The 25,679-nt window shown below is 45.6% G+C and overlaps 1 protein-coding gene across 2 annotated transcripts in view; it reads left to right on the top strand.

Annotated features, from left to right (window-relative positions):
• LMTK2 (lemur tyrosine kinase 2) overlaps nucleotides 1-25,679 on the top strand; it is an 82,350-nt gene that overhangs the window by 42,924 nt on the left and 13,747 nt on the right. For both annotated transcript variants that reach the window (XM_013047071.2, XM_004774962.3), the window contains exons 7-10: nucleotides 8,231-8,364; nucleotides 19,519-19,603; nucleotides 20,781-20,902; nucleotides 25,466-25,615. In XM_013047071.2, coding sequence (XP_012902525.2) covers nucleotides 8,231-8,364; nucleotides 19,519-19,603; nucleotides 20,781-20,902; nucleotides 25,466-25,615 — 491 coding nt within the window. The remainder of the gene's footprint in view (nucleotides 1-8,230; nucleotides 8,365-19,518; nucleotides 19,604-20,780; nucleotides 20,903-25,465; nucleotides 25,616-25,679) is intronic.

Genomic DNA, 25,679 nt, shown 5'->3' with positions numbered 1-25,679 from the left:
CTGGTCAACAGTAAAACTTTAAAAACAATAATTGTTTCTGAAAAAGTTAAAATAGAATTACCATCTGACCCAGTGATTTCACTTCTAAGTATACATATTATCCAAAGTCAATGAAAACAACTCAAAAGAGATATTTGGACACCCTTGTTCATAGCCGTGTAATTCACAACAGCCCAAAGGTAGAAGCAACTCGAGCGTCCCATCAGTGCATGAAAAAATAAAGGAAATAGAGTCCCTCCCTGCAGTGGGGTATTGCTGAGCCTTGAAAAGAAAGGACATTCTGGCACCTGCTTCAACAGGGATTAACTTTGAGGGCCTTACGCTCAGCGAGATAAGCCAAACCACAAAAAGACAAAGACTGCATGATTCTTCTACCTGTGTGAGGCATCTCAAGGAGTTAGACTCACAGAGAGAGTGGGATGGTGAGTGCCAGGTCCTGGGTAGGAGGGATGGGGAGCGAGAATGTAAGGGGGCGGAGTCTCTGGGAAGAGACAGATGTGGGGACGGCTGCCCAACAGTGCGAAGGTGCTTAGTGCCCCTGAACTGGACACTTAGAAACGGCTAAGATGGTCATGTTATGTTACACATTTTTTACCGCACGCACACACCTGCTCTTGGTCAAGGCGCTGTCCCAGGTGTCACCTGTACTAGCAGGATGCTTCTATGCCCTTGGGAAATCTGGCAGTGCTTGGAGTAGCCAGTCTCCCATCCAAATAGAGGCTGTTGACCCAGGGAACTCTCCACCTGGCCCAGCAGCTGAGGGGTCATGTTTGTGAGGTCAGTTCCTGTGCTCATCACCTCTGGGCACTAGGGAGCTTCGGAGGGAGCAGGCGCAGCAGCAGCAAGCTCTGGGGTCCCGGCAGGGTCGCCAGCTCTGAAGTCCAGTTGTCTGGGCTCAGTCTGTGCAGTGGCTGTGTGGCAGGAAGCGTCAGGTAGCGTCATCCCAGTGAACCAAAGAGGGACCCCCACCAGCAGAGACGTCCTCTGGTCCTCTGACACACCAAAGCCTTGCTTCAACACTGAGCCCTGCTCCCAGCCTGGACGCCCCACAACCCTCCCAGAAATAGGCCATCCCGAGCAGAGGGGCGTCATCCAAGGCAAAGCCGCCCACTGGCAGGGGTCCAGAGGACAGAGGGTAATAGCTCAGTCTTGGTAATAAGCAGCTGCAGCCACAGTGAATAGAGCCACTATCTTCACATGTTCTTAGTAGGTCAAGAGCTATTGAATGAACATTGGCCTTTTCAGTCGTCATCGGGCAGTGATCATACTCAGTGATAACATCACTTAAGTAGAAAGGAGAGAATATTTTTGCACTTAAGTAATTCTTGCGAGATGGAATTACAAGGCTGTTGTTGAGAAGCACTTTATCTTGGATTTTTATGAGGGAAAATGAAAACTCTTCTGAGCGAGCTCGGTAGCTAGACGGCAGCCAGCGGTTTCTAATGCTGCTGGCGCAGTGTGCCTGGGCGGCGAGAGGATGGCAGGGTGTTGTCCGTAACTTGTTGCCGTGGCAGGTACACAGTGCTCTTACGTGAATACCCAGGCGAGGAGACTGTTTTGGGGGTAAGGATTACTCATTCAGCAGAGTGTGCCAGAAGTACAAGGGGCTGTGCCCAGCACCCCGGGTTGCACGGAGGTGAGTCACTGCTCTCCCGTGCGGTCCCCTTGAGAACACAAGCAGTTCACTGGGACCCTTGTGTTTCCTGCCTCTAGAGCCAGGCTGGCCTGCCCTCGGGTGCTCGTTCTGCCACTTGTCTATCACCCTGGGAAGCTCCCTGACCTCTCTAAGCCTCAGTGTAGACATCTGTCAAATGGGGATAATACCACGTACCGAGTGGACAACCCTGACCACTAGTAAGATGATAAATATAAACTTTGGAGCACATAGTAAGTGCTTAGGACATGGTAGTTATTTTTATTCATTTTTAGTTAGTTATACTAAGTGGTCATAATTAATGATTAGAGGTTTGAGTCATGTGTATAGAAATATAAGCAGTTCTGGGGCACCTGGCAGCTCAGTCTGTAGTGCATTCCCCTGACCTCAGGGGAAAAAAAGTATAGCAGCTCGAACTAGGATCACTGGAGAAGGTGTTTGCTTGGAGTGTGCAGAGTGGCTGGAAAGACCCGTGTTAGCAGGAATGGCCTGAGCCGGGCAGAGAAGCCCGCAGTGCTCCGCAGGGCGCGGAGACTGGAGAAGGAGGTTGGCGTCTGCTGGGAGAGATCAGTTGGAAGTATGAAGAGCAGAGACAGACCTCTGGAGCCTCGACTGTAGCTGAGGTGACGGACAACGTTGCTCCGTCTTAATCTTTCTCAAGAGTCACCAGTTTCTTTGATCCTGTGGCCTGACCCAAAGCAAGAGATGGTATTTTTTTGGCAAGGGGGCGTTCTTGATGTCGGGGTTCCTTCATGATAATCAGCTGATAAAGCAGGGAGGGAGTTTCTGAGAGGAATTAGCAGTGGCCACGTGAGAATGGGAAAGAAGTCTGTTTGGGATTCTCGATGCGTGGCATATTCCGCTGTGGGGTTTGCTTTATTCCGTCTCTCATCAAGAGTCTGTAACACTTGGAGTCGTGGGCACTTAGAGCTGAAGGCACCTTGGCGGATGCCCGTCAAGAGTCCTGAGGAAGGGAGGGCTCTAGCTTGTCTGTGCCAGGCCTTGTGCTGGGCCTGGGAATGGCCTGGGAATGTCCCTTCGCTGAGAGCCCTGTGAGACGGTGGCAGTAGCTTCATTTTACAATTGGAAAACAGCCTGAGAGAGATGAGGGCCTTCACTGAAGGGTGGAACCCAGGTCTGTCTGGCTTCCGCGCCATGCTCTCTGTTCCTTATTGGTCGGGTTAATCGACTTGCCTGAGGTCACGTAATTACCAGTGGCGAAGTGGAGATTTTAATCGATGGCTTCATTTTATTCTGTGTGTTTTTATACCAGGTGGTTTAATGCTTGTATATATTTTTTCAACCGGTGGGGAGCCTCTGTTGTAGAACTGTTCTTTTGTACAGAAGATGCCTAAATAAAGGGTATGTCTTATTTATAAATATATTTATTAAGTAAGTTCACGCACCAGGAAACCTTCTAGGTGCTGGTCATACGAAGACGAATGACATGTCCCTGCCCCCCTAGAGCTCGTGTAGAAGAGAAGATGTGGAGTTACAGGGGAATGGAGATGCATGTGGACAGTGTCCCTGACCCGGGGGGTGTTGCTAGTGTTACAGGATGACCTACCACAATGAGGCTTGACAGTGAGGGGATGGCCACCTGCGTGGAGAGGGTGTCCCTGGGCCCTGCTGGTAGTCTCTCCTTTCACATGTCTGGCTGTGGCCCTGGGCCCTGAGGCCCTGGTTCTCGGTGAAAATAGATCCAGGCTTGATGATGGGCTGGATGTGGGAATCTAGAGACAGCACACCCAAGAATGAGGTCTTTGGTTTTGATCTCATCTACAGGGAAAACAGGGATGGCTTTTCCTGAGATGGAGCAGGTTGTCCAAGTTACGTATCAGGCCTATTAGATTTGAGGTGCTTCTTAAGGCATCCAGGGGAGGGCATTAATTCAACAGCTGGGAGAAAGAGTCTGGGGCTCAGGGGAGGGGAGGCTTTGAGCCTGAAAAATGTGTTGGAGATTATTTTTATTTTTTATTTTTGAAATTTTAAAAAAGATTTTATTTATCTGACAGAGATCTCAAGTAGGCAGAGAGGCAGGCAAAGAGAGAGGGGGAAGCAGGCTCCCCGCCGAGCAGCAAGCCCAATTCGGGGCTCAATCCCAGGACCCCGGGATCATGACCTGAGCCGAAGGCAGAGGCTTTAACCCACTGAGCCACCCAGGAGCCCCTGGAGATGATTTTTAAAGCCATGGGGTGGATAGGGTGACCTAGAAATGAGTGTCCAACGAGAACCAAGATAGAGCCCTGGGCTGTGCCGGCACTTACAGCTCAGGGAGAGGAGGAAGATCGACCAGCACAGTGAGATGGGAGGAGACTTGGAGAGATAAGGTGGAGAGATAAGGAAGGGCCCCTTGGCTGTGCTGGTGAGACGCAGTGGAAGGGCACCGTGGGAGCGGCTGCCACCGAGTGTGGGGGGTGGGGGCGTGGTCTTGAGAGAGTGGCCCTGCAGGAGGTGAGCCAGCCAGAGCAGAGCTCATCTGGGAAGGGAGGAGGGAAATGGGGTGGTAGTGCGAGAGGCAGGTGGAGGCAGAGGGAGGCTTGTTTGGTTCTTGGTTCAACTGATTTGAGGGGTGTTTGGGCACCAGGTGAATAATCCGTAGGAGCAGAAGAGAGTGTGGGTGTTGGCAGGCGGGGGCTTGCCAGTGGAGGAAGCAGCCCGGGGCGGGCAGGGGGATCACCACCAGACAGGTGCTCAGGGCTTTCACTTTGACGTGGATGTTTTCGTTCATTGGTGGGAGCTGAGGTTGTGGCTGTTTATGCCCGTCTTGCGTCCTTTCATTCAGATTTTTGTTTATAAATCATAAATCCCCCCCTAAGTCATCCTGTTAAGCCTATAAATGGCTCTAATTTTCCAGTGATTGAACTATTGACTTGTGGAGTTTTTATAATTTGATGAAATTTATTTATTGTTCTCAGTGCCCTGCAGAAAGCTGGCTAGAGCTCTCATCTCGGTTTGGGTTGGAAGTCAAGAGGACACGTGGAAGGGTCCCTGTGAAGGTCTTTGGGTGACTCCGTGCAGGAGGCCATTCCCTGTCCCTGCTCCCTCAGAGTTCTTGGTACAGCGCTTTGCTGCCATCTAGTGTCCTACATGTTTCTTTTCTAGTCTTTTTGGGAGGTTTGGGGGAGGATCTGAGAAATTTTTAAGACTTGGATAAAGGTAAATGTATTTTAATTCAGAATACATTGCTGTTCTTCATGGGTTTTTTCCCCCCCTTTAAATAAGGGACCAAATAATCCCTCTCTACTCATTAAGTTCCACTGAAACCTAAGTAAACCAGATATCTCAATACAGTTTTGTCTGTTTTGGACAGAATGAATCAATTTTCAGCATTTACTTAATATAAATATTTTTTACTGTAATTAAAGGCTATATGATTATTTTTTTAAAAAATTTTATTTATTTATATGACATAGAGATCACAAGTAGGCAGAGAGGCAGAGAGAATGGAGGAAGCAGACTCCCTGCTGAGCGGAGATCCCAGGGCTCGATCCCAGGACCCTGAGATCATGACTTGAGCTGAAGGCAGAGGCTTAACCCAATGGGCCACCCAGGCACCCCTGATTTTTTTTTTTTTTTAATAGTGGTATCAGTGACACTTGGATGGCTCACTCCTTTAAGCATGCGACTCTTGATTTTAGTTCAAATCATGATCTCAGGGTCATGAGATTGAGCCCCACGTCAGGCTCTGCACTTAGTGTGGAGTCTGCTTGAGATTCTCTCTCTCTCTTTCTGTCTCCCTCTGCCCCTCCCACTCCTTCTCTTTCTCAAATAAATCTTAAAAAAAAAAAAAAAAGATTTAAACACTGGTGCCAGGAGAGCTCTGAGGATCTCTCTAGATGATAGAACTAACCCTGGGTCCTGCACAGACTGCCGCCGATCCCATCCAGGAGAAACAGTGACCAGGCTCCTCCTCACTCATTGATGTTAGCTCCTTACCCAGGTTAGGGGTATTTGCCTGGCTTGTGCTAACTGCTAAGTTCACCTCCGGCACAGGTGTGGGGAGAGCTAGAAACATTAGGAGCATGAACTTTCCTAAGCAACATCCCCTTTGCTTGTTATTTTGCCTTCTGGTGAAATTTGGAGAGTGAATTGTCGTGGAGATAAGACCTCTTAACACAGCGAGTGGTAATGAGTATACAGTTGTCCCATGAACAACAGGGGTTTGAACCGCACAGGTCCATTTAGATGCTGATTTTTCCTGATACGTGCAGGGCAGTGCCATAAGTGTACTTTTTCTTCCTTATGATTTTTTAAACATTTTATTTTTTCTGTCTTACCTTATTCTAAAAATATAGTATATACATAACATACAAAATGTGTGTTAAGTGGCCCTTCATATTATACAGTAAGACTTCTGGTCAAAAACAGGCTGTTATTTGTTCCATTTTTGTAGAGTCTAGAGTTATATGTGAATGTTTCACCGCTCGGGCCTCGGTGCCCCTAACCCCTGCCTGGTCCAAGGGTAAACTGTACTTAAGATAACCTTGAAAAATACCTACACCCACTCTGCCATTCTGCCTTCATGGCCAAAGTCACTTGTGAAGTGTTCAGTGTTTGCCAGAAGCTTCTGTTTGCTTTGAGAATTGGCCAGACACGGTGCAACATAATGCTACTTTTGTGTGAGGTGATTTTTTTTTTCCTTAGATGGATATTGCAGGAGAGGGGTTAGACAAATGGGATTTAAGTTGCCATTTCATTGGTAATGTAAATAAACTTAAAACTATTTATTTTCATATTTAGTTTCTGCATGGGCCACCTTTTGAAAATCCCATTAGCCCATAGGCCTGGAGCTTTTTGCTGGTGTTTGTCCGGGTTAATGTAATGTGAGAATCGTCTTTATTCCACCATTGCCACCGCTGGGTAGAGGCTAGCCTGGGGGGTGTGGTGCGGGATAGGGGCAGGCAGGGATACCGTGTTTGTAAAAGGCAGGAAAGGGTCTCTTTCTGCTCTGGAGCAGCTTGCAATTCCAGCATCATGTCTGGGAGGAAATAAGAGGTCAGAGACATGGGTTCTGAGGGTCCGAAATCCCCACCCCAAGCCCCCCCACCCCCAACTGCCCCACCTAAATTCCATTAACTTTTGGAGAATCCAACAAATCCATAGGGTTGGCATAAGTTATTTTACATTCATTCTTATAAAATAAATTGATTCGATTTGCATCCCTAAGTAGGATCTTGACAGGTTGGTAAAACCAAGAAGTAGGAGCGCAGCCCCCCTGTTTATTGGCTGTGGCTTTGTGCACAGCTCTTTGCCTCCACCTGGGCCTCATTTTCACATCCAGGAAGTGTTTTCAAATTGCAAGAATTATTTGAGGCAGTGAGTGTAGAAGCTCCTAGCACGGTGCTTGGCACACTGCTCAAAAGTTCCGATGGCAGTGATTGCTAATCTCAGCATTGTCATTCACATAAAAATCCTTGAAACTGGGAATGAAAGATTCCTGGAGTGACCTGGAATTTATGTTGTTATGTGCTTAGCATTAAAAGTCGGCAGATGTTTGTAACCAAATATTTGTGCTTTAAGGTTTTTACTCCAGGAATTTGACAAATTGGCTGTTTTTCCTCACAGTGGTAGGAAGTGTATTCTGCTCCTTAGTTGGTTCCCCCCCACAGGTATCTTTCCTTGACTCAGGTGTAATGCACACTGAAAGCTATTGAGTTGCTTTCTAAATTGTATTAGCCGTTTATGTAACACTTAATTTGGAATTGAGTCTAATCAATAAATACTTACACATGTGATAAGGAGAACATGGAAGACTTTATTTCCTTAAATGTATATTTCCCCAAAACACACATTCCTAGATTAAAGTCTCTTCAGAGAGGCAGAGTAACATGGGGAAGTCTGGCAGGAGCTCCTGGAGAGCTCGGCATTTCAGTGTTTGCAGGTCAAGTGTCCAGGTGTGAATTTGTTCATTTTCCTGCCCGTGCTGCCTCCCTTTGAATAGGCTTCGTAACTTTATGAATTTTTTTGGAGGGCCTGGAATGTTCTTTTTCAGAGTGGCTGGGCAGCACAGGGCCCTGGGGGGAGGCTGGCAGAGACTTGGCCAGCACTCAGCATGCTTTCTCCCCTTCCTCTCCCATCCAGTTTTCTTTGGTTCTTTCCCTCTCTGTTGCTCACAGGTGCTTTGATGATAGCCTTTGTAACGTAATGCTCCCCGACTGTGTGTCTCCTAGAAATCCGTAAAGGCAGCGCGCACGGCAGCATATCATCTCAGTTACCTGGAAATGTCTCTACGTCTGCACTTAGTTTATATTGTGCATCATTAAAAAATTACCTTATTTTGACTTTTTGTTTTACATGTGGTCATATAAACTAATATTTAGTTTCTTTAAAGATTAACCAATATTTAGCTAAGTATGATCCTGAAAGACAATAGTGTTTTCTGTACTTTAAAGTTTTGGGGTGGAATTACTCTTTGTAATTTGGGACTTGTTCGAATTAGATTCTTTATCAAGGTCAAATCTAAGTGATTTCTGGTAAATAATCTAAGTAGTTAACATTAGCTAAGGCACCTGTTGAGTTGCCAGTGGGTTCACCTCGGCCCCTTTGGAAGCTGACCTGGACTCCCTTTTGCAGGGGGACCTGAAAGCTTACCTGCGCAACGAGCAAGAGCACGTGAGGGGGGACTCGCAGACCATGCTGCTGCAGCGGATGGCCTGCGAGATCGCCGCGGGCCTGGCCGCCATGCACAAGCTACACTTCCTGCACAGGTGGGTCCGGCCGGCGGTGCAGTTGGGTCTGTCTGGCGGCGCTGGTTGTCGAGGTTCTGCAGAGGACTTCAGAGGGTGAACAAGTAGAAGCTGTCCTGTCCGTCCTGGTATTGGCATGAGGGCAGAGTTGGGCTGGGTTAAACCAAAACTGGGGAACGGAATGTCTTCATACAGCCTGAGTTCTAGAAGCCATTTCCGGAATTTCAGAGAACATGAAACCATTGGCTCAGAGATGAGAGCAGACGGTGCCAGTCGCCGTGCTGACATCTCCCTGTGCATCCCGTTTGTGTCAGCTTCAGGCTGTGGTTCTGACTTCGAGGTTCCTGGGTGAGGAAGAGAGGATCTGATAGGCTGGCATCATCTTTTTGTGGAGGGTCAGGGCTCGGAGAGGCCTGCTTCCCCTCCCCCGGCCTGCCCCGTCCCTGGGCCACTTGTAGGTGATCTGGCGTTGTGTGTGAGCAGAACGCCCATCAGTGTAACACATTTGTGTAGAAACCTTTCTGGTCAGATTTGAATAGCCACAGCTCTTTGGAGCACGTTATATTTTGCTCAGGCCATTGATGTAATTTTCGTAATTAAAACAACAAAGGGCTTGAGTCCTGTCTGAGGTAATGGCTCTGTGAACCCAGAAGGAGATTTCTGCTGACTCTCCTCTAGCCTTCTGTGCTCTGATTTATGTTTAAAATATGTTTGAAATTATTTCCCAGGTCTCCAGGGAAACCAGCTTCTCTTTAGTTGACTTTAACTAAATAAATTAACTCTTAGTGATCCAAAGAGCTGAAAAGGGGCACCTGTTGTGTGTGTGTGTGTGTGTGTGTTGACTTTAAGGGCTATAAAGTATTCTTTTTTTTTTTAAGAGTATTCTATTTTTTAAAAAGTAGATCGCACAGGAATATATTTATAACGTGACTCCTTTTTTTTTTAAATAAGAAAACACCTGCTTGTATTTGTAGAGGTGTGAGTGTGTGTACCTGTGTGTGTGCACGCGCGTGTATGTGAGAGCAGACATGGAAAAGTACTCTATCAAATTGTCAACGTTGTTTCCAGGTAGGGAAGAAAGAAAATATTAACATTTTTCCATACATCTGTATCTCTCTTGACATGCATAGTGAGCAGGTCATTCTGATTAAGGGCTTTATAAAATACCCCAAAGATTACGGATTTCTTCAAGCACGAGGCAGAATCCCTTACACGAAACTTCAAAATGTAAATATCTGTTTGCTTTATAATGGAGAAATCTTGGATTTCACTTTTTAATCTCTTTTAACAGGTTAATGCCCAGCATATTTGTATTCCTCTTTTGTAAGACATGGTGGATTAGTCTCTAAAAGGTGGTTTAGGAGTTTTAGATCTTGGAGGCTGGGACATTTAGAGAGTGTGTCATGTCAGACATCAGCATGAAGGCCTCAGAGGCAGCTAGAAATTGCACTTAAGGTTCAGGTGTGTTCCTCCTACTGTATTTTAAAAATTGGCAAAGACATCAGAGTAAATGTTCTTTTCCTGTGAGTTTCTATAGGTCAAAGTTCTATTTAATTTAGAATTTTGTGTGCTTTAGAACATATAAAGATGATAAATTAAATCACATGATTTGGATGTTATCCAGGTACAAAAACTCAAGGTAAAGAATATTCTTTAAACAATTGGCAACTGTCCCCTTCCCTCCCTCTCTCTCTTTTTAAAAATTTTATTTTATTTGTTGGAGAGAGTGTGTGTGCACAAGCAGCGGAGTGGCAGGAAGAGGGAGAAGCAGGCTGTCCACTGAGCATGAGCAGGGAGCCCAATGTGGGGCTCAATCCCAGGACCCTGGGATCATGACCTGAGCGGAAGGCAGGTGCTTAACCGACTGAGCCACCCAGGTGTCCCTCTCTCTCATTCTTTTTCTCTCTTAAGTAGCTATATTTTATGTAAAATTCCCACTTGGGGCAAAATTTGTGCTTTAAATTATTTTTTTAATGATAACAAACCATATAGCATATTTTTAAATCAGAATTCAGAATATTTATTGGCTGACTCAAAGTCAGGCTTTTGGTGTTGGTTGAAAATAGAATAATAGCCCACACGTCCAACTAAAAGCTGTTTGTTGTTTTAGAAACTGATCTAGTAAAGCACCCCCAGTTAAATTGTATTTTTGCTTATTATTTAAGAGGAGACGTATGCCTGGGTCTTGGGTAGCCTGCATCTCCGAAGTTTACATGTGACATCCGTGAAGGCCATGTAAACAGCAGAAGCTGCCAGTATGCTACGTTCCACAGCATTCTGCCTTTCTGGCCTAGAGCCTGGGACTTGCTGTCCCTTGCCTGTCAGCCTTCCTTAGCGTTTGCAGTGAGATACCACAGGTCACCACAGTGAGCTAAGTACACAGAGGTTCTGGCTGGTGGTGTGGGCCTTGTGGTGGCTCAGGTAGCCGAAGACCTGTGTGGTCATGGCCTTGAGGAGTACACAGGTCACCACTGTTCACGAGAGAGCCTCTTTAGGATTTTCCTGGTTTTAAAGTTCAGGTAATTTTCTGCTGAGAAGCCCTGAAGTTCTCTGGCTCTCAGTGCGGCCACCCAGTGTTGCAGGAGCATGATACATGAACACTAGGGTTAGGTGCATTTTACATGATTTTTTCCTTAATCTGTACTGTGTGTTGTAGCCACAGTGGTAGAGATGTGGAAATCTGGTTCCTAATCGGCTTGTGCTGCACCTCTAGCTGAGTGTTTCTTTCAGCTGGTGGAATATTAGGGTATTTCATTAATTTGTGTGCCTGCAAAGTCTTCAGTTTGTATCTTTCTAAACTCCTTCTCATATTTCCTCTCTTAAAGATTAGTCTTCAAGGGGAAAATGTTTATATGGCAATAACTATGGTTGCTTTAATTCTTCTGATTATTTTATTTTTGAAGATCTAATTGGCTTTATTAAATGATCCAAGAATTGGGCAGCACCCCATCTGCCAAGTTGAGGGGAGCTCTCCCTGACTGATCAGTTTATATCAAAGCCACAGGTAGTATGTGGCACACAGTGGTATTAAATGAAAAGAAAAAGTACCATCATCTTGCTCCCATGAGGAAAATCCAAAGACGTTCCTTACACAGGCTGCGGAATCTGGCTTGAGCTGAAAGTCTGCAGGCATTCGGCCCGTGTGTGTGAAATGAAAGAATGAGGGTCCCAGACGTGGGGCCTCACCTGCTCTAGTCTCGTCTTCTTCACTTAGGAGATCTTGGTCATAGAGCAGAGCTGGTATTCAAAACCAGAGCCATGTACTCTGGGGCCCACGCTCTTATCCCGTAAGCTACCCTAAACAATCACTGGTGACTCTTTACTACTGGTGACATGATACTGTATACTGGGAAAAAAGCAAGATACTAGTTTCTTTAAAAAACAGAATTAATGAGATGGGGTGCCTGGGTGGCTCAGTTGGTTGAGCAACAGCCTTCGGCTCAGGTCATGATCTTGGAGTCCTGGGATCAAGTCCCACATCAGGCTCCCAACTCCATGGGGAGTCTGCTTCTCTCTCTGACCTTCTCAGCTGTTGTGCTCTCTCTCACTCACTCTCTCTCAAATAAATAACATTAAAAAATTTTTTTTTTAAATTAATGAGAGAATTATTGTAGTTTGATTATAGATATACTAAAGTGTACCTGAAAATAGGGCAAAAAACCCCATTCCGTTTTCACCAGTGCTACAAAAATTATTTGTTATAATTATAAATTATTTAGGAATAAATAATGTGAGAAAGATATAGGACTATGTGAAGGAAGCTATGCAGTCTTACTGCAGGACATAAAACGGGAACAAATGGAAATGTGTGCCCCATTTTATGGTGGGAAGACAGCACAAAAATGTCAGTTAACTGAAAAAAAATTTTTTTAAAGATTTTATTTGAGAGCGAGAGTGAGCCAGAGAGAGAGTGCACAAGCTGGGGGAGTGGGAGAGGGAGAGAAGCAGGCTCCCCACTGAGCAGGGAGCCTGATGCAGGCTCGATCCCAGGACCCTGGGATCTTGACCTGAGCTGAAGGCAGCCACTTAACTGACTGAGCCACCCAGGCACCCATGTTAACTCAAAATTAATACATGAACTTCATAAGTAATCCTGATAAGAGACCTTAGAGGATTTGGGGGGTGGTAAAAATTATCTGTAGCTTCACATGAAAAATAGTGTCTAGAAGAGCCAGTAGAGGATGAAAAAGAAGTGAATCGTTGAGGCCGCAAAGCAGGCTTGCTTTGCGAGCTGTCAGAGCTCCCAGCAAACCACTGGGATAGAGACTGGTTTGGTTTTGATGGAGAAACAGACTGGTGGAGAGCAGACAGTACATAGAGCAGGGGAGTGTGTGCCCAAAGTGAAACTCAAATCGGGGGGAAGAGAGGGCTTCCCTGTTAAGTGCATGCGCAGTTCATTACCCATCTGGGAAATTACTGGACCTGTGTACCGTCTGTATGTGAAAATCAAAATCCAAAAAAAAAAAAAATAAGTGTGATATTGGCAGAATTCTGGAAAGCTGTATGTGTTACCTAGCGATGAGCGAGGCCTCCTAACCAGAAAGACCCTCTTTTCCTTGTAAAATAAAGGGTGGCTGTTACACCTTTTATTGACTGTTCTATAAAAATTAAATATTTTGCATAGCAATAGACACCACAACAAAGTCAGTGGACAACAGACTTGGGAAGGTGTAGCTGCCAACACCAGTTGGCAGCCAACGGGCGACTTCTCAGGATACGCAACAGGTGCCTATGAATTGGCGAGAGTACGCCCGAGACAGACGGGCCAGTAGATGGAAAGTCGATCCCATTTGGTAGTTAGGGACGGGCAGGTTAAAGGCTTGGAACCTCAGAGCTAAAGGAACCGCTGCGTCTGTGGCTAGTAAGGATATGGGCAAGTTTTGTCCTGAGTTACCAGGACATTACCAGTTTTTGAAGAGCTACGAGGGTGATAACTGTATAATTAAAATTACACATTCCTATTGCTGGACTCACTTCCATAGGACAGAGAGGCCCTGGAACTTAAGGACATGGCATAGAATGATCTGTCATTGCGTCATTTGAGGCAGCGGCAAAATAAACACAACAAAGTAAGCGTTCATGGGGGGCCTGAGAACCAGTTAGTTCCAGGCCATCAGCGCTGTGGAGTACCACACGGCTGTCATAGAGAAAGATGCAGAGCTGTGGGGTGACTGGTTGCCCTGGGGGGTTTTCCAGCCTTGATGTTGTTGGGTGAGAAATAAAGATAGGGAGGTAGGCATAAATAATGTCGCATAAAAGCACATGCTCCTTATTCCCCTTATCTGTATTTTCTTGTGTATACACCGCGTATATGGGAAAATACAGAAAGATTATACCTACCAGTTTCTTAGTACGGGTTAACCCGGAATGGGTGGAGTTGGGGGAGGAAGATAGTTTAAAAGAAAAAGACCACATTTTTTTAATTAAAAAAGAAAGAATGGCGGCACTTGAGGAAGCCTCGGAAGAAGCCTAGGATCCCCGTAACTCGTTTACTGCGGAAGGCCTGCGCGTGTGCACAAGAGGACTGGCTCGAGGCTCCGGCGGGCTGTACTCTGCCCTTGGGGAGGAACACCCGCTGCTGGCTGAGTGCCTATGTACAGAGCAGGGGGACATGAAAGCAGGGGTCTTCGGGTCTTCGGGTCTTCGAGGGTCTTCGGGACCCTCGCCCTCAACTTAAAATCCTTAGGTGTAAGTAAAGTACTAAATGTTCCAGTTTTCCAGATGACCCTAGGCCTTATGGGAAAATTATTGTTCGGGAATCCCCGGTGGAGTGCTCCCCGTGTTCTGAAGCCAGCTGGTTTATCACTTGTTAACCACACTGGCCTTCCCTGACCCTGATCTGATGTGGCCTTCGAGGCCGGGCTTGGATTCTGGGGGTTGTCTGAGGGGTACTGCCAGCCCCACTGCAGACCTAGTGCATTTTCACTCACCTCCCAGGCGACTCCAGTGCACACCCAGAGTGAGAAGTACCACTCTCTAGAGTGGGCCGTTGATTGGCAGCTCAGCTCCATCCTGGTGGGGCACCTTTTGGACAGGCCTAGAGGATCGCCTGCCTGATGTCAGAGTAACCTCCTTCTTAAGGACTCGGAGGGGCGGAACCAGGCTGTTGAGGGGAGTTTCTCCCCTCTGACCAGTACCCAGCTCTGTGAGTCTCCTGTCAGCCTCATTTTCTCCCAGGGCACACAACGTACACAAGTCAGGAGTCGACTGCAGACAAAGACTCAGAGGGACCCACCTGCAGATTTCTGGGGTGCTGGCCCGCTCTCTGAACTTACTCCCTCTCCTGCGGTTCAGCCTCTTTGGCCGGCTCTGTTTCTGCCATCCAGGGAAGCCGTGGCTCTCTGGGCTCCATACCTCTGTGCCGTGGTTTGGAAAGTGACCCTAAAAAGAAAGCTGGAGGCCATGTGGAGCTCACCTCTGCTATGTAGTTTCTCGTCAAGATGAGAACCTGGGCTTTTCACTGTCCAGAGCCTGAAAACTACTTCCTTATGTATTTCGTCCGATCTCATAATCACGTCCAGGGAGGAGATAAGCTGTAACCAGAGGTTGAGACCCATAGAAGCCAGAGTGTCCGGCTCAGTGTCAGCTCCGGCCCAACCCTGGAGAAAACTGAGAACTGAAGGCTTTGTCCCCATTTTATCACCATTTCTCAAAACCCAGGCCAGTAGTGGTGGCCCACATTCTAGCCACAGACGACCTTCTTGGCATCCACCCAGAATTTGACAGCACAGGTGTCCTGTATACACTCAGAGCCTAGCAGGGGCCTGACCTTCGGGAGAAGCTCAGTAAATACAGTCTTGTTCAGCTAGCAAGGCCTGACCTGATAGATCGGGGCAAAAGCAGTCAAACCTGCGTCCTTTGTGCCCTATCACCGTCCTCTGGCTTTCATCTTGAACTTGTACCGCTTTGAGCTACGTCCCATCTTCGAGTGATAAGTGGCAGTTTCTTCAAAACCCTTAGTGATTTTTTTTTTTTTTTTTTTAACTTCAGAAACTCCCAAGAGCAGGTCGGTCTGGTGAGCAAAGCAGGATTGAGGGGTTCAGGTTGCTAATTCACCTTTCTGTCAGCTGTACCAAGATAAGCCACATTACTTAGTGCTTCTGAACTCGTTTCTTCTATGAGATGGGGATCATTTTATCCTAAAGCGCTGTTGTCAAGAGGACTTAAGATAACGCGTGCCACGCCCTAGAAGAATACTCAGCAGTCAGTTTCAGCGACTTTGCTTCTTGTGTGTGCCTCTGTGTATCAGGAGTTCCGCTTGCTCGGGAAAGCACAAACAACACGAACAGAGGTGTGGGTGATTTTGAAAATGGCTGCAGCCTCTCCGCCGTTTCCAGTCCAGCGGTCCTTCAGGGGCCGGGTCAACACGTAGTGACGCTTCCTTGGGAGTCAGGATGGGGAGCTCTTTAGGTCTGCGCATCCGCACTTCCCGCAGCGCTCCGCACCGCTCCCGCGGCCGAGGCCGTCACTGACAGTGGAGGCCACGGCCTTGCTGCCAGCCGAGGGGACAGAGCCAGAGGCTGTCAGATCATGTGGCAGCCTCACCACTAGACCTGTTTTTCAACTTGAAGGAAGAATATACTGGGTATGTTTGTGTTTCCTGACCAAAAGCAGCCATTGACGTCAAGAATTACCTGTGTTGTTAAGTTACACCTTTGTGCTTTTCTCTTCTCTAGCTTTGCAGGTTAGGCTTCAGAGAACATTTGCTTTTTCCAGTTCCGAATTGAATTATATCATTATCTTAGAACTGGACAGCGCCTTAACATTTTGAGAACATTTCACATATCGCTTTATTTTATCCTCACGAAATCTTGTGAGTTAGCTCCTACAGCACATCCCTGTTTGTGAGTAAACTGAGGCTCTGGTATGTTAAATGACTTGCCCCAAGTCACACTGCTCCTAAGTGCTCCTAAGGAGCTCCCAGATCACCCTGGTGGTTCCCCCACTCCCCACCTCCTGCCCCGCTGTGCTGTGCTGCTCCCACGTTTGTGGGGGAGCAGGGGGCAGGTTTAGAGGAAGCTCCTCCAGCCTCCCCCAGTTTGGGTCTTCAATACTTCGGATTTTAGGTGAGGAGAAGCCTTTCTCTTTCCCCTGAGAGCATCAGTTGGATTGTGTTAGAATTTTAGGGTGCCTTTTACACTCAAAGCCAATGGCCTTTTACTTAATGGGACTTTGGTGGCTTTTCATTTTTTCGTAACCTTCACATTTGCTCTGTCTAAAGACTTGCACTGAACATGTGGAAGGAGAGAGGAGAGGGGGAGGGAGCAGGGCGGCCCAGTTACTGCCCAGGGGTCAGGTGCTCCGGTGGCCCGCAGGGAGGGAGCCAAGGGCTGAGGCCGCTGCCCGCCTCGCAGGGACACACACAGGGCCCCGTTGGAGTGCCGGGCCACCCAGCTTTTAATTCTGGCCTTAGGAGAGAGATGTGGGGAAGGCTAAGAAGGATCTGTTTCTAGAGACTCTGGAAATGCCCATCAGTGGTGCTGGGTGACAGAGCCTCTGTCGGCAGAACCTATGGCACTGTCCTGTTGCCGCTGTCGGTCCAGTGGACAGTGCCGCCCGACGGAGGGCATTTCCATTTTTCTGCCCTCTGTGGGTGTATTGCTTCTGCCTCGCTCCTGCCTCCCTTCATTCCAAAACAGAGATACTGATTTCCTTGAGATTGGAAGTTTCTCTCTTGCTCCCAGACACCACAGGCCCAAATGAAGGCTTCTGAGGGGAACACCGTGAAAATTACTGCTAGTAAACCTGGCGTGGAGCCGCCTGACTAGCACCCGCTGGCCGTCTAGATGAGCACGTGTTCGCCGGGGACCGGGGCAGCGCTCTGATTGCTGGTGCATTGTCACTGATGGTTCCTGAGGGGGGACAGCGTCTTGCTGGCTTTGCAGCTCTGGTGAAGTTACTATAAGAAATAGTAAGCTGAAGACAGTTCTGAATGGGGAAGATAAGAGCGTCCACTTACAAGGTTCCTTGTGAAGATTAAATGAGTTAATACATGTATGGAGCTTAGAGCAATACCCAGTGTACAGTAAGTGCTTTATAAATCTTAGCCATTAACGTATGATTGGCTCAGTGCCCTTACGTCCCAGGTAGGCTGTCCCGGAGTTACATCGGCCTCATCATGGTCTTGTGTCGGCCATGTAAACTTTGGAAATTAAGATCTTGGAAAATGAAGAATTTAATCATTAATATAAGCTTTTGTCTTCTAAAATCCTGTCTAAACATTTTGGGTTTTGGACTACAGAAAGTTTTTTTTTTTTTTTTTTAATAAACATATAATATATTTTTATCCCCGGGGTACTGGTCTGTGAATCGCCAGGTTTACACACTTCACAGCACTCACGATAGCACATACCTTCCCCAACGTCCATAATCCCACCCCCTTCTCCCGACCCCCCTCCCCCCAGCAACCCTCAGTTTGTTTTGTGAGATTAAGAGTCACTTATGGTTTGTCTCCCTTCCGATCCCATCTTGTTTCATTTATTCTTCTCCTATGCCTTTATGATTTGAAACTATAAATGGGGTCTGCTTTTCTACGTTAGTTTAGTGGACTCTTGAATTTCTATGCCAATAGATGATCAGAAAGATAAAAAGAGCAAAAGATAAAAAGTGGCTTATACCTAAATCCAAAGTGTTTTTACTCTGTTGTCTATATGGAAGTTTCCTTCAGAAAAAGTAGTTTTTACTTTTCAACATGTATGTTTTTGAGAATTAACCTGTTCTTAAATAACCTATGTAATTTTTTCCAATAAGTCCTGAAAATGTGCTCTTCCCCTCCCTATGGAGAGGTGGGGTTTGCAGGAAAGCGAAGTAATTTGGAAAGGGCTCCTTATAATGCTCACATGTCTTTGAAAAGGAAGCTAAAAAATTAGCATTTGTAATGTTGATTAGTTTTGGGTACTTGAAGCTGTCATTTTATTCATCTTATAATAAGTAGACTACCATTAGACTCAAGTAATACAAGTTACTGTAAAAAATTACTCAAGACACTTTAGCTCATAGTATTTTAAAATTCTTGGTCATTTTTTTTTTTAAAGATTTTATTTATTTATTTGAAATAGAGTGAGAGAGCGAGCGAGCACAGGCAGGGTGGAGGAGCAGAGGGAGAGGGAGAAGTAGACTCTGCGCTGAGCAGGGAGCCCCATGCAGGGGTCGATCCCAGAACCCTGAGATGATGACCTGAGCCCAAAGCAAACACTTAACCCACTGCACCACCCAGGTGCCGCTCTTGGTCACTCTTAAGATACCAGGAAATATGGTACTGATGCAGCACAAAGTACAGATATGGTCGGTATTTAACCTCAGCAGTTACTTTTTAAAAAAAAAAAGATTTATTTAATTATTAGTGTGAGTCAGCAAGGGGGAGGGGCAGAGGGAGAGACTCTCAAGCAGACTTCCCAATTATTAGTGTGAGTCAGCAAGGGGGAGGGGCAGAGGGAGAGACTCTCAAGCAGACTTCCCGCCGAGCGTGGAGCCCAGTGCTGGGCTCAGTCTCACAACCCATGAGCGGAAATCACAAGTCAGGATTTAGCTAACTGAGCCACCCAGGTTCCCCGCCTTAACAGTTACTTGTAAGAAAAAGAAATCTGATCATCTCCGTGGATTTTAGTAGTGAAAAATGCAGTATATAATCCTTTTCCCATTTAAAAAATTTAAGGATGCCTGTGTGGCTCATTCAGTTAAGCAGGTGCCTTCTGCTCAGGTCATAATCCCAGGGTCCTAGGATCCACTCCCAGCTTGGCCAGGAGCCTGCTTCTTCCTCTCGTCCCCACCTGTGCTTTCTCTTGATATCCCTGTTTCTCTCTCAGATAAACAAATAAGAATATTGTTGGGGGTTTTTTAAGATTTTTATTTATTTATTTGAGAGAGGGACAGAGAGAGAGAAAGCATGAGAAGGGGGAGGTTCAGAGGGAGAAACAGACTCCCCGCCGAGCAGGGAACCTGATGCAGAGCACGATCCCAGGATCCTAAGATCATGACATGAGCCAAACGCAGAGGCTTACCTGACTGAGTCACCCAGGCGCCCCTAAGAAAGAATTTTGAAACATTACTGATCAGGAAGCTCAACATACCGCTCTGCTTCATAGAGAAGGCCTTGTTCATAGCAGTTTGGGGTGACATTGTCCTACTTACGGGTTCCCCTTGTCCTTGTGTTCACTTCACTCTTTATGCTTTCAGTGATTTAGCCTTGAGGAACTGTTTTCTTACCTCGGACCTGAATGTGAAAGTGGGAGATTACGGTATAGGATTCAGCAGGTACAAGGTAAGTCAGTGTTTAAAGATTCTCTCCTGAAGCTGATTTAACTTCATAGACATGAGGTGGTCATATCACCAAAGGCCACCCCGGTTTTGGAAGAAGGGGGATTAAGAATCTTGGTTACAGTGCCTTTTTGGAGAGTGGTTTGTTCTAGTCATTTTAACAGCAGAGTTGGCTTCTGACTTGTGGTTTGTCTACATCGGTGGCTCTCTGCTGAGGTTTTGTGACAGCTTTCCAAAGGTTTTGGTTAAAAATAAGACTTTTACACAATGTAATTGATATAGCTTGATGGTGCCTCATATATTTTAGTATGAACACATGGGTAATAATCATGGTAATGATCATTATGACACTGTACATGACATATATTTCTCCAATAAAATTCTGGCTCAAATTATAATAAGCTTGGAATTAAGATTTTTTTGAACTCTGCCATAAATATATCTCCAAATAAAATAAGAAGTAGGTGAGGTTTTCATGTATTTTTTTGTAGCCCAGCTGAATGAGGTAGCATGATACGGGGCACAGAATGTGACTGGTCCCGGCTTCATGCCAGCCGCAGAGCACATGAGGATCATGTCTGTTTGTTGGGGTGCACGTAAGGACCACAGGGGTCATGTTTTCATAGTATTCTGTAACTAACATATATTACGCTAATGTGAGTTGGTAATTTGATTACATAGTTGCTCTAGCATCTTGAGCCCTTGCTATGTACCTTGCCCACAGTATCAATTTTAATCCTCACCGTGAAGGGAGGTGGGTTTGTATCATCCTCATTTTATAGATCAAGGAAAAGGCTTGTTTAGCATGGACCTAGAACCCAGTCTTACTCTTTAACCTTGGGCACTGCTGCCCTACTCAGGGCATAAGGCCCAGCATGTTTTAAAAGATGTTTTGCTTAGAGTCCGTGTTCTGTGTGTCAAACGCGGCGTACCTTCCTTTTCCAGGAAGGCTGGCTGAGCGAGCATTCGTGGTTCAGAGAGCAGCTCGCGGAGCCCAGGAGGCTTCCGAGAAAAACCTCCCCTACCTTCTGCCCAGAAAATCTCTCTCCAGGCCCACTTATTTTTCTGATATGTCTTTTGGGTTCAGTATGAGTTTTCTGAGAATGACCTGTTGTTAAATCATTGAGTTCACTAAAAGATGTAATAAAATGTAAAATTCTGTATGCTTTCTGAAAAAACAGGAGGATTATATTGAAACGGATGATAAAAAAATTTTCCCTCTGCGATGGACTGCTCCAGAATTAGTAACCAGCTTTCAAGACAGACTACTAACTGCAGATCAAACTAAGTATAGTAATATCTGGTATGTATTGATTTACCGTTCTGTTAGACTTTTGAGTAGCAGAATCCTAACTTCTTTCCCCTTGAGTACTTAAAGAAAAATAATTGAACAAGATTTAGGAACACAGCCAAGGCTGATGGTGAGGTAAAGACAGCTTATTGACATGATAGTAATTATCACAATTGTGATGATATAATTAACTTTTCTCTTATCCATTCAACAGTAATAAGGGCCATAAAAGCAGGAACCTGGTCTATTTTCTTGCCTACTGTAGGATCTACAGTATAGTAGACATTTTAAGTATTTATTAAAATGACTGAAAAAAAGAGAAAGAGGTTTGGACCAATATGTAATACTGTGATTTATAGGACATCAGTTTAATGAAAGTTGAAAAAAATGTGTTTATGTCTTGGACTAACAATTTTTGTTACAGCTTTCTTATTTTATATATACATTTTTTCGTGCTATTATCCTGCTTTTTCTGTTTTCTTTTTCTCTTCTTGCCTTCTTTTGGATTGATTTTTTTAACTGCTTTTTCCTGTTAGTTTGGGAGGAGTATGTGCTAGCCCTATACTTTTATTAAAGGTTACCCTAGAAGTTATGACATGTATATTCCACTTATTTTAGTGTACTGTTCATATTTTGACCCTCCCTCTGAACAATGCAAGGACCTCAGGATACTTTAACATACTTTAACTTGGTTTAACTGTACACCACACACCTGCATAGACACGCACACGCAACTGTGTACACGCATACACGCACGCAAACTATTATCTTATTGTTGGGTATTATTTTTTCTTTTATCCTCACAAGATATTATGATTGGTTTTTTAGCACTTTTTTATTTAGGTTTATCCACATAATTAAATCACTTTCCTCTTCATTCTTTTTTTTTTTTTTTTCTTTCTTTCTTTCTTTCTTTCTTTCTTTCTTTCTTTCTTTCTTTTTTAATCTCAGACATTCCATCTGGGATCATTCTCCCTTTGTCTGAAGTATGTCCTTCAGAATTTCTTATAGCGAGGGCCTGCTGGTAACAGACTCTCAGTTTTTTGTAGGTCTGAACATACCTTTATTTTGTCCTCATTTTTGAAATATATTTTTACTTGGTGACAGTTACTTTCTCTCAGCATATTGAAGAGATCATTCTACTGTCTTCTGGCTTCCATTGTTGCTATTGAGAAGTCAGCCATAAGTCTACCTAAGCTCTTTGAAGGTAATGTGACCTTTTCTCTCTGGCTGCTTTTAAACTCTTCTCTTTGTCTTTTGTTTTTTTGTAGTTTCACTATGATGTGTGTGGGTGTGGATTTCTTATGTTTTTCTGCTTGGGATTTATTTGGCTTTTCAGATCTATAGGTTGGCGTTGTTCTCAGCCCTACCCTTCAAATACTGCCTCTGCTCCATTTCTCTCTTTGGGAAGTCCGTTTAGATGTGTGTGATGCCTTCCTGCTCTGCCTTCTGTCTCATCTCTCCTTTCATTCTATCTCTTTGACTCTCTGGGCCACACTCTAGATAATTTTGAGACCTGTGCTCCAGCCACTAATTCTTCCTCTTTTTAAAAATTCTCTCTTCAGCTGTGTCTGTTCTTCTGTTAAATCTCTCTGTTAAGCTTTCTATATTGAGCTGTTGGCTTTTCAGTTTTAGGAACTCTGTTTTTTTTAAAAAACATGTCCCGCATTTTTAAAACAATTGGATTAGGATCTGCATCAGATAATTCCAGTCGCTGAAGTCTTGGTGGATTTGATCTTGCTGGTTCTCCATGGTGCTTTGTTTCCTTGGGGTGGGGAGCTGGGAAACCTAGAACTGGAAGCATTCCTCCAGACAGGACCCACACTTCCTTGCTTGTGTTGGGTCCCAGGAGCCCTGCCACGTGAGGGAGCCTCACATATTCAGCCTTAGGGTTTTTTTTTTTTTAACACTCAGGTGATGTGAATTTTGGCTGCATATCCAGTCACGGGCCGGTGCTGAGGTTACAGCTTATTAGGGACCACACCTCACACACACACACACTCTCACACACTCACACTCATACACATGTACACTCACAGCACCTCAGTGCTGAGTCAGCTTGCCTTTCAGGCTCCTGTGAGGAGGCAGGGGGCAGGTATATCTCACTGTGAGGAGGTCTGTGATTCCCCTGAGCTTGGGCAGGCCCAGGGCTTTGGCCTCTTTACCCCCACCTGCACTGCCTTATAAACCAAGACCCCAAAAGCCCGAGTTCTGTGCTTCAGCAAAGGTACCAGCTCAAAGGTGGTTTTGGTGTTCTCCTTAGTTCTTTAAGTTCTAGAATTTTTCCTGGCAGTTCCCTGGTAGCCCGACTTTGGGGCCTTTAAAAAGCTGCTTTGTATGCTTCATCCATATTTTTACTCCTCCTAGCAGGGTGTTGAACCTGCAGACTTGGCCTGTGTTCCCAGAGACAGAGCCCACCCACCCCCTGTTGCGGACACTTTGAGAACCAGTCTCTGGTGGTAGGGCCGACAGTAGTGCGAGCTGCGGCCCAAGGCAGGGCCTGTGCTGCCCTGTACTGGGGGGAACAAGAGGGGCCTCTCAGAGAGTTTGTGGAAGAGAGGGTAAGAACTACAGGACGCTTTTCTTCCCAGAGGGGTGAGACCAGTGGTCCTCAAGGGCCCAGGAGCCAGGGCAAAGTGAAGAATCGAATAGCTGGGGATCGGCAGCAGTGATCGGTGGCAGTTATCCTGGAGGACACTGCATGGGGTAGAGGGCTCCGGGGCAGAGGCATGTCTCATCTTTCTCCGTGGCCTGAGGAAATGAGTAGGGGGTGCTCAGAAATGCTGGAATTGGTGGAGTGGGGAGTTGAGAAAGCCCATGCTTCGTGTTTTCTGAAGAACAGGGTGGGCTGGGGGTTGGAGAGGGCTTTGGTTTGGGAATGGGCCCTGTTGGGAGAGGGAAAGTGAGTTAAATCAAGGGTTTGGAGAAATGGACGCAAGTAGTTAAATGCCCAAGATCACACCAAACATGGTAGCCATAACATTCATTTTGCCATTAATTATATACTATCTCTGTGGTCTTTAGTGTTTCATTTGAATTTCTTATTTTCCTCAGTTAAATTGTAAACTCGCTGAAGTCATCAATAGTGTCTTAAACTTCTTTTGTATCGAGAACGGCCCTCTGCCTCTGGCAAGTCTGTGCCAGGGAAAAGAATTTGAATTTCTTGAATTTAGTTGTGAAATTTGGGTCCATTTATTTCCTCCGGTAGAAGTGATTTCTCCGTTTAGATACTGAATGTGCTGATTTTTTTCACTGACTTGTGAAGCTGGCGTGGAGAAATTAACTCATAAAGTATATGTTACTGCACAGAGTCACATAATAGACATTCGTTCAGTGCAGTTTATTATTCAGACAAGCATCTGGAGGTGTCAATCCAAGTCATGTAAACCATCAATAACCCAAACCTGGCAGGATGTCAGAACCACTAGGGAACTTTTTATTTTATTTTATATTATTTTTTATATTTTAAAGATTTTATTTATTTATTTGACAGACAGAGATCACAGGTAGGCAGAGAGGCAGGCAGAGGGAGGGGGGAAGCAGGCTCCCTGCTGAGCAGAGAGCCCAACGCAGGGCTCCATCTTAGGACCCCGATATTGTGACCAGAACCAAAGGCAGACGCTTTAACCCACTGAGCCACCCAGGCACCCCTAGAGAACTTCTAAAATAAACTTTCCTAGGCCACACCTGCATCTACCCGCTGAGAGTCCTTGGGGGTAGGGCCTAAATACCTCTGTATCCCCAGAGGACACAGATGGTCCAGCCAGGGTTAGGGGGCCACTGCAGTGACTAGGAGATGCTACTACACGACCAAAGGCTCGTGCTGGGATAGAAACCCAGAGACTGCATAGAGGCGGTGGAGAGTAAGTGTACTGAGCTGCAGAGGCCGTTTCCATGGTGACAGAGCATTTGGCCAGAGAGAATGGATTGAGTACCATGGCGCGTTCCCTCCTTCCTGCGGTAGCAGCCGTGAACCTGGAGGCATCAAGAGGCTCAGGCAGGTGGCAGACACACAAATAGGGGGCAGAATGACAGCAAGAAGTCCCTTCATAATAGCAGCCAAACTCGCACCGTTAGGAAATGTGTGGGTCCATCAAAGAAGAGATGATCTGTTAATATAAAGGTTTCTCTTTTTTCTGGTGTTTACTGCGGTTGTGAATGGGAGTTTTGGGGTTTTGGGGGGGATCCACTTCAGGATATTTATTTTGTATCTCACTGTTTCGCTGATCTCTGAAATAATCCTAACGATCTTTCAAATAATTTCTTGAATTTTAAACTTGACAGTCACGTTAGCTCTTCCCTATAACTATGCCTGTTACCTGTTTAATTTGTGGGGTTTTTTTGCATTGGCCAAAACTTCTAGAGTACTCAGTAGTAAATATGTAAATATGAGGAGTTGTACTTGTCCTCATTTTATTGAAAATACCTCTTTTTGAAGAATCACGTTAAGGAGCTATCGTTAATAACCTTCTCAGTACACACGTTGTCCGTAAAGTCACTAATGAGCATACAAATGAAAATGTTGTGGAAAGACCTTTTCTGAAGGGAAGAAATAACTGTTTTCTTTTTCCACAGGTCCCTGGGGGTGACACTTTGGGAGCTTTTTGATAATGCTGCTCAGCCTTATTCCAACCTTTCCAACTTAGATGTTCTCAATCAAGTGATTCGAGAGAGAGAGACAAAGCTCCCTAAACCCCAACTGGAGCAGCCTTACTCTGATAGATGGTGGGTGACTCCATTTTACGTTTTCTTGTCTCTTTCTTGGGGTGTTAGTTGCATATTCCCTATT

The sequence above is a fragment of the Mustela putorius genome, unplaced genomic scaffold, assembly GCF_011764305.1.
Source record: "Mustela putorius furo isolate JIRA1106 unplaced genomic scaffold, ASM1176430v1.1 tig00000139_pilon_pilon_pilon, whole genome shotgun sequence".
Taxonomy (NCBI): Eukaryota; Metazoa; Chordata; class Mammalia; order Carnivora; family Mustelidae; genus Mustela; species Mustela putorius.
Note: the sequence above shows the minus strand (reverse complement) of the source record. Positions and strands in the feature narration are given on the sequence as shown.